At 30.1% G+C, this 9694-nt stretch overlaps 1 protein-coding gene across 1 annotated transcript; it reads right to left on the reverse strand.

The window, feature by feature from the left end:
- Nucleotides 1-662: 662 nt before the first annotated feature.
- Nucleotides 663-3290, reverse strand: LOC124823099 (cysteine proteinase 15A-like). Its single transcript, XM_047295239.2, has 4 exons — nucleotides 2807-3290; nucleotides 2588-2707; nucleotides 1383-1626; nucleotides 663-1199 (listed from the first exon to the last, which is right to left on the reverse strand). The coding sequence occupies exons 1-4, from the start codon at nucleotides 3257-3259 to the stop codon at nucleotides 922-924; spliced, it is 1095 nt and encodes a 364-aa protein (XP_047151195.1). The 5' UTR covers nucleotides 3260-3290; the 3' UTR covers nucleotides 663-921.
- Between the last annotated feature and the right edge of the window lie 6404 nt (nucleotides 3291-9694).

Raw genomic sequence — 9694 nt, forward strand, 5'->3', positions numbered from 1 at the left:
AGATGGGCCTTGAAGTCATATCTTTCCTCCAAGAAATTCATGTCTTGATGCATCATATTTACTTTGAATTTCTTCTTCACTTTTACTGCATGTTAAGATTTGTCTATAGTTTTTCTTTCACAAAGAGCTAATCATTCAATTATTTTTTCCAGTAAGATCTGTCTAATGTTTTCCTTCAATAAGTGCTACTCATTTGCTATGTTTCAGTTCAGATTTTTAGATGGGCCTCCAAGTAATATCCAATTTGAGTTCCTTCTTATATGATTTGAGGTCTGTTTCTCAAGAGTTCCAGAATAATATACTATTTTTCAAATACAAGATAGTATTAGAAAATGTGTTAATTTTCTTTAAAACATGGCTTTTGATCTGATCAACTCCAACAGTTAGAGAAGTCCAAACCTGACAATCGTACAGAAAACATAGAACACTAATATTAATGTCCCAAGTGTCAAAAGCTTTTACTGGTTTCTATGATCGTGAATGCAAACTTTTATAAGTGTTTACATTATCACATAAAGCACCATTTGAGGTTCACAGGTATCCCCTTCATCACCCTACAGTGTATCTTTTCAATCTTTCAATTAGTTTCCAGACTCGTGTATGGCATTCAATAAACCGAGAAATCATTTTATAACCTGAATCCCAGCCCAATTAGCGCAATATTTCAAAAGATACACTGCAAATTAATAAGTAATAAGATTTTACACTGAAGTATTTCCAATTCATTTACTCTGCCAAGTTGCCATAACAAAGAACATAGGCACTGGACTGACAAGCATACAGAATTACATACTGCATAAACAACATGATCTTAGAAGTTTACTGATCCAAACGATAGAGTTCATAACATAAATATTTATACAAACTATTCTAGTCCAGTATCACATCACACAACCAGAATGATATATTATATCCTAGTGTTTACTGGCTGGATGTATGTATAGCACCTACTGTTGAGACCATGGAATCTACTCCACATACATTTTTACCTCTGCAGATCTTGTAGTATCCATTCTCTCCCCAGCTCTCCCCCCACGAATTCTTAATGATCCAGTAAGGCTTTTCCTTAAAACGAATGGGAGCATATGCACCTTCACCATAACCCACTAAAAGAACCCCATGATCCAAATGCTTCCCACAGATGTATGGACAAGAGACACCACCAATGTATGTCTGCATATATACTGCATTGATAGCCACTGTACCAAGCAAAGCAACAGTCAGTATTTCTATAATTCCCCATTAAATATGTGTCTCGTAATTTATTTTGTACCAAAAAAAGTAAAGATCAAACAGATATGTCAACATAATTCCTTTATGGAGCGGGAAGGGGGTAGAAGTAAGGGTGCCAAATCTTTTTTTAATGAGAACAAATAAGGTACCTGCAAGAGGGCCATTCTTCACAAGATTTGCAGCAATTTGATCTTCATCAAGGGAAATCACACTGTAATTAGCTACAGAAGCTGCAATTTTGCTTTTATCAAATTTGCAGGAGCTATCTCTTCCAGTGTATGGATAGTCCTTTTCTCTCTGTACTCCCCCAGCCCCAAGTATGTACTCAAATGCGTTGTTCATCAAGCCACCATTACAGCCTGAGTCACACGCTCCATATTCTTCTGGATCACACTGCGAGATTCACAGCCGTTAATTCATCATTATATATCTGAGTGGTGGCAAATTTTAGTACTTTACTGTCTTACCAACTACCAAGGTACACATGTGATCTAGACACAAATGACATATTACACTAACAAAGGATTCTAATAAACTTTGAAATTATAGAGTATAAGTGGATAGCATAATTACTTTACAACTTCTAAAAGCACCATAAAATTAGCAAGAAAAAAATACAAAACATAAACTAGAAAAGAAGATCGATGTTCGAAAAGGTAGCATACACATCACATTCATCAATGTTCCATCACATAACACAATTACATAAATATAGTAGAATTTTCATTCGTATTAATATAACAGTTGAAAATAAAGTAAAATAGTAAAACACAGTAAATATCATCTGAAATTTCCAATCAGGAATCATGTCAAACATGCATATGGCTATTATTTCGAAGTGTGTTAGCTTACGGTCGGGAAAATCATGTCTTGATCGCATTACTGAGCATCCGGAGTATGTTATTGTGATCAAAACAGTTTTTAAAGTCGCGGAAATATTTATAAAATCAAAATGAAACAATTATTTACTACAACCTATGATTTTCCTTTACAACCATACACCGTAAAATAGCGTATCATAAACACACTCAAATCAGATGCAATAATGTTACGATACACTTTAAATCATACAAAATCATGTTGATATATCGGTTAAATCGACTTTAAATGTTCAAAAGTGTTTGATCTCACTGGAAAAAATGCATCCGAGTCCAAAATTGATTTTGTCTTGAAACAATCTCAGACAACTTTTGCTTGAAATTAAAAGAAATTTTCTTGAGAACACTTGACTTCAAAAATTAATTTGAACCCCCTCAATTTTACAAACACTATTCGATCATACTGCAAACACCAAAAGGCAAGATCGAAATCCAAAAGGGGCTAAAAAAAGAAGAGGAAAAAGAGAGAAACGAACCACGTGGTCGCAATCCACAAGCTGTTGCTCACTAAGACTCACAAGCTCACCAGTAGCCAAAAAGTGAGCTCCTTCCAATGCCCCCGTGGTACTGAAAGACCAACACGATCCACACGCACCCTAAACACATAACACAAATTAAATTTCACGCCAAATAAAAAACTGATTAAATAATACTAATAATAACAATTAATTTATTAGTATTAATATGATAATTACTTGGTCCTTGACGCCAGTGACGGCTCCTTTGTCTCTCCAATCGAAATCTTTTGGGAGATTGTTGGTGGGGAGGATGGGGGCCTTCTGCGCGTTTGACGGCAAGCGGAGCGGTTTGAGACCGAGGAACTGGCGATGGAACTCCGCCGGAGTGAGATCGGAGAATTTGGTGACGCCGTGGACGGCGGAGGGGTCGAGTTGCGCGTGAAGCCTCGCCCTGCGCAGGTTTGACTTGAATACCCCGAAGCGATGATCGTGTTCTTCCTTCGTCGCGTAGGTTTTCCCGAACTTCGCCTTGAAGTTCGAGAAGTGGTGCTCCGCGTTCAGCAGGTGGTCCTCTACCTCGCCCTCCGGCACCACCTGACGGATCAGGATGTCATCAGCGTCGGTGTTGGCACCAGCGGCAGCGGCCACGGCGGCGAAGAGGAGGAGAGCGCAGAGGGAGTAGCGAGCCATGGGGAAGTCAAAAGGGGATGGATTGGGCGAAGAAAGAACTGGCGGAAATTTAACATAAGCGCAGCCAATAGAATTTTGACACGTGTCAACGGCGTCGTTTTCTAAAACTTGGGAGTGCACTCCTCAGCTAACACTATTCGCTAATAATCCATTAAAAATACGTGTTCGTGTGATGTACGCAAAACGTATACCCTTTGCTTTGGTTTATTATACATCATTAAGCTAATATTTTATATTATAATGATGATATTACTAACTAATCAAACAAATTAAGTTTTTTAAGTGGTTTCTTTGGTTTTTTTGTCTGGATTTAATTTATATATGGTCTAACATTAACATTTATAAGATTTTTGCCACCTACTAATTTTATTTATACGATTTAGATTAATACTAGAAATTATGACATCAATTTTAGTTACTTATGCCAAACAAATACTCTGCAATATCCGCATTGGACATCCATTTTCTTTTTATAATAACAGATTATTGTAAGCACGTACTATTTACTTAATCATGCCCAATTTGTATCCATACCTAGCATACGTATACTCATAAAATACAGTACATATGCAACACGATCCATACAAACAGCATGATTCATTCATTATTGCTTTCCCACAAGGTGTCTACGTCATGGCAAAGTTATTCAAATTATTATTATTATTATTATTATTATTATTATTATTATTATTATTATAATAATAATAATATTATTATTATTATTATTATTATGATTTTGGGGTTTTGGGTTTGTCTCGAAAGGGTTGACACTGTGGAGAGTCTTGACCTCTCTTTCTACTTCACTTTAATCGTTCTTTTTATTTTCTCACCATTTCTTTAAGAAACAAATAAAAGTAAACATGGGATAAGATAAAAAAGATGAACTAAAATAAAACACAATAAATTAAAATAAAATAAATTAAGCTAAACTAAAACAAAATAAAATAAAACTAAATACACATAATTACATATGTTATTTCTCAAATTAATAAATATATTTTGTATAATTTTTATTTTTTTTATTTTATCTTTCTTTATTTTGAAATTAATTGTATTTTTTCTTTTTTTCTATTATTTTTACTTGGAGGTTGACCATATAATAATGATATAATTAATTAAAAATAATAATAAAATAACTAATTATTATGCTTTAGAATATTTAAAATAAAAGAAATGTAGAATACAACAAATATGGAAGAAAAGAATTTTATTATAAAATATTCTCTTCTACAATATGAGAAGAAAATACATTTAACGATAATACATTGTTCCAATTTTATCCGCACATAAAGGTAAAAGAAGAAAATTTGGAGGAAATTTAAAAAGTATAACAGGTGATTTTGAAGATAACGATAGTCCATATTTAGCAAGACCATCTGCCACCGAATTGGTCTCTCTAAATACATGATTCCAAGTAATGTAATCAACTCTGGCACCCATCTGTATTATTGAAGAAACAAGAGCATAAAATGGATGTTTTTGGTGGATGACTCTCCCGTTAATAAGTTGGATAGCGGTTAATGAATCACTTTCAACGATCAAATTTTTATATCCCATTGATATTCCTATTTCCATTCCAAGCTTGATTGCAAATAATTCAGCTTCTGCTGCTGAATCAACTTTTAACACACTTGAGAAGGCAAAAAGAAAATCACCCTGAGAATCTCTGATAACACCTCCTGCAGCGGCCTTTTTTCCATCCCAAGTGTAAGCTCCATCAGAGTTAATTTTAATATATCCTTTTGGAGGTGGTATCCAACAAACTAATCTTGTAAAACTTGAATTATCTCTCTGAAAAAAAAATGTTTGTTCACCAATTGATAAATAAATTACAAAATATAACAATGTAAAAAAATCAAATGAAAATTTAAATTTTTAACATCTAATTGAAAGTAAAAATAAAAGAATAATTATTATTATTGTAATAAAAGATGATTTTTATGTCAAAATAAATTACTAGATAAACATGCTTCAAAGACATAAAACAATCCAAATTAAACTTTCACCAATACTTTTTGCGTATTTTTCTTTAGTAAAAAAAATATGACATCCGGCATATCCTATTGTGACATTTCTATATTAATTTATAATTCTAAAAGAATGCAAAACTTTTTCAATCTCATTTCTTTGTGATTCTCGATTATTACTATTGTGAATAGAAAATAACATCAATAGCCACATTATATGTAAACAATATGACTTATCTTTTTAATTCAAAACTATTAATTTGGAATAAAAGAACATAGTATGAAAATGTTATCATTATTAACATTTTGATGAAAGAAATTTACCTTATCAATATGAAAGTTGTTATTTGTGTTAACCCACCAATGTAAGTTTAGGCATTCTTCACCCTTTGGACAATTACCATTCATCCAATCTGCACATGTAGTAGGTGATGATGACCTTTGAGAAATCTTCCTTTCTACCTCCATACTTTGTAACAATGAACAAGACACAATTCTCTCTAGACTTAACTCTCTCCGCATAAATGTTTTTTAGGAAAATGGAAATGATGATTTTGAAGGAAAAGATAGTGTAATAGATTTTGGATATGACTCATTTAAATAGAGAAATGAAATACTACAACATAAAGAGTTAGAGATAAAATAAAATAAAATATTAAAAAAATCAAGATAATGTAATAATATAAAAATAAAATAAATGACGAAAGATAAAAATAAAAGAATAAAATAAAATAAAGATAAAATTATTTGTGCAAATAATAAAATAAAGATAAAATAAAGATAAAATAAAATAAAGATATAATTATCGTATCTTTAGTTTTAAGTAAACCATTAAAGTTGATTTATATACTACGATAGATAAAAAAATACAATCCTATAAAAACTTAAAATATTTGTGCAAATACTCCAAATCTATAAATGTAGTTCTCTCTCATAACTAAACCAATATGAATATATATATATATATATATATATATATATATATATATATATATATATATATATATATATATATATATCATAAATATTTTTATATTTTTTAGTTAGGTTAACATTGTTAACTGCTTTTAAGTATTTGCACTATCTAAGATTTTGTATTTTTCATTTAAGTTTGTGAGATATTTATTGATGTAAGGATATAAATTTAAATATGTATAAATTAAAATTTTGATTAATATATTATAGTTTTGACTATAATAAATGATATTATGTGCTGGTTGTTAATAGTTATTAAGGTGAAAAAGTAACTCAAATAAATTAAATGACTAAACTTAAGTCTCACATAAAAATTAAATAAATCTTATTAAAGGAGAAAAATTATTTTCAAAACTAAATTAATTTAATATATTCAATTAAAAGTAATAATTTTAGGTTAAATAAGTTAAATTGTTAGTATGTTAATTATTCTACTCAAATTTGGCTGGATATATTATATTTTAATTTTTTTTTTATAATTTTGTAATGCACTATAATATTCCTTGACCGTTTTCATAAATTTTTAAGATTATGTCATACTTTCGAATGTGATAAATAATAATAAATATAATAATAAAACTTAATTGAGTTATTTTTAATTTATCTTTTTTTCATAAATATTAATCTTTTATCTTCTTTTTCATAAATGTTTAAGATTTTGTCATAATCTTGACGGTGACAAATAACAATAAAAATAATTTAGATAAGTGCTTTTTAGTTTTTTTTTTCATTGAATAATTAAAAATTTTATATTTTCTAATTTAGTCTCTATGGTTTAGTTTTTTTAGAGATGTGGTTGTTGTTTTGTGTAGTGATGTTATTCAATCATGTAAGATTTTGTAACTAATAAAAATGATATTATCGCTAATATAAAGTAATAAATGAGTTTTATTATATTAATTAAAAACATGGTGAACATCAAGATAATTAGGTTATCCGGATGTATCTATATTTATTAAAGAATTGTTACACAAATTGATATAGTGATGAAGTAAAATTATTTAATAAAATAATAAGTACTTGTCCAAATAATAAAAATAATATAAAAAAATGAAATATTTATTTGATAAAAAAAATTTAACAAAGACTCAGGGAAAAAAATATTTAAATTTATGAATATTTTAAAATTTAAATAAATCTAATAAAAATAATTTTATCATACGAAAAATATAAAATTATTTATTTGAATATTATACAAATTATTATTTATGGTAACCTGTTAATTTGGATACGAGTAATTATTTAAAAAAATTTTGTTTATCCAATATTTCGTTGATCTTAATATAATATATATTGATAACAAAAAAATATATTTATATTTTTTGTTTCTATGAAGTTGGTCCTTGTACTATACTTCTTTGTTTAAGATTAGTTACCATGAGGTGTTATTAATAAAATAATTTTACAGAATTTATGATGTAATTTTAGTATCTATATTACATGTTCAGACTCATCATTAATTTTTTTTTTCTAAAATCTAGATTAATCATTATAAGATCTAAATTAATTATCTATCTTACTTTTATTGATTCTGGATAAAATAATATAACTAATAGAGGATTTAATAAAGATAAAAAGATAAGATAAAATCAGCATTAAGTAATAAAATAATACTAAATATTTTATCCAAATCTTTACCGACGAAATTTTATGTCCAACTTTATTATTACTATTATTAATTACTTTATGATAAAAAAAAATCAAGGAACATTCTGGCAAGATATGTGAACGAAATAACATGAATATTATATTTATATTTGGATTTTTCTACTTATAAAACGTCATTTTTAACTAATTAAAAATGTATTTTGTACCATCCAAAAAATATAACTTTAAACTATACTTAAGGGTCCTTACATTTATAATAAAATAGAACCGTTATAGGAATAAAATTTAACTTACAGTTAACCTGAAATAATCATAAATTTTAAACTTTGAAGAAACCTATACGACCACTATTACCAGTACAAACCGAACATTCATACAAGCATCGTATTATACTGAACGGTCTTAAAGTATTACAGAAATAGGTACAAGACCGAACGGTCTTACTCTAATAGAAACCATCCTTTTCTGTCAGCACCTACTCCAAAATACCTTCTGCACACTCTGTTCACACCCACTGGGTGATCATTGCAAAGACAAAACGACCGAACGGACAACATGACAAGAAAGGAAAATAAGGCTAAGCTAGTGTAATTTAATTAACTATGTTAACATAAAATTCAGATACACACATAATACAATCATACATATACAGAATTCATACAAGCATGTTATAACCGATCACTTTACACTGACTGTCCGGACTAGTATGAATATGAGCTATGGTTGTTCGTGCACTTGTAGGTGGTAATCTAAAAACCTTATTATTACCGTAGTATGGAAATCCCTTGAGCTGCCACACGAGGTTAGCCCGTTATTCCTCACCTTAGGTCAAGGTAATACATACTGCCTAGGCTAGGGCCTCCTGCTATTCTCATCACATGCATCACTATTCTCTACTTGAGACTCGGTGACCATTAGAATGTCAGGATGAACGCCAATACTAAGCTTTCCCTATTCATACTTTTACCACAATACAACCAACCACTAAGACATTCCTTCTTGGGATTCTCTTTCAGATCCATAATATAATTGTCACATCATACTTTCTCATCCCATTATGTTATCACACCATAACTTAATACCATCATACTTTCACATTACATTAGAATTATGATCATTCCTCATCCATCACATCTTTAAATAAATATCACACATAACAATAAAACAATAATCCCACCTTTGAACACGACCGAACGTGAAAGATCAACGTAACCTATTAACAAGACCGAACGGGAAAGCACTCCCAATATGAGAACATGACTGAACGGTCATTTAGAGAATCAGACTCAAGCAAGAGTCGAACACTTGGACTTATATCAAGCACTTATGATTTAGAACGAACAATATTGGCTTAGACCGAACAATATTTGCTTAGACCGAACACTATTAACTTAGTACAAGTACGATATTGAGCACTGGTATAAGAACGAGCGCTGATAAGAGACCACACAACTCAATAATACGATCACTAACACTATCATAAATACTATTACAAAACCGAGCACTATGTCGAACGAGCGCTGGTCCAAGACCAAACACTTACCAAGAATGAGCGCTAGTACAAGACTGAGCACTACCAAGACAGTACATGACCGAGCGATCAATAATAGTTAAAACCTATGATAGACCGAACGCTGTTTAAAACCAAATGATATGCTTAGACCGACTACTATATTTACCTAGATATCCATACAAGACCGATCGATCATTAACTAAGGATCCACAAAAGTAGAACTCAGTTAAGACCGAGCACTAATACATAGTACTATTAATAACGAACGCTAAACCTAGTACAACTAATAACAACCGGTAATGCCCATCCTAAGACTGTCGAGTTTGAAAATGAATACTTTTAAACCGAACGTCACTATTAAACCAAACAACA

Source organism: Vigna umbellata, chromosome 1, assembly GCF_029865625.1.
Source record: "Vigna umbellata cultivar VRB3 chromosome 1, Vumbellata_1.0, whole genome shotgun sequence".
In the NCBI taxonomy this organism is placed as follows: domain Eukaryota; kingdom Viridiplantae; phylum Streptophyta; class Magnoliopsida; order Fabales; family Fabaceae; genus Vigna; species Vigna umbellata.

Bases quoted from the DNA above. Each gene is read 5' to 3' on its own strand.
- LOC124823099 (XM_047295239.2), bottom strand. From the start codon at position 3,259: ATGGCTCGCTACTCCCTCTGCGCTCTCCTCCTCTTCGCCGCCGTGGCC. The intron at 2,708-2,806 runs GTAATTATCATA...TTATGTGTTTAG, and splicing joins TCACTGGCGTCAAGGACCAA to GGTGCGTGTGGATCGTGTTG. The intron at 1,627-2,587 runs GTTCGTTTCTCT...TGAATCTCGCAG, and splicing joins TTGTGGATTGCGACCACGTG to TGTGATCCAGAAGAATATGG.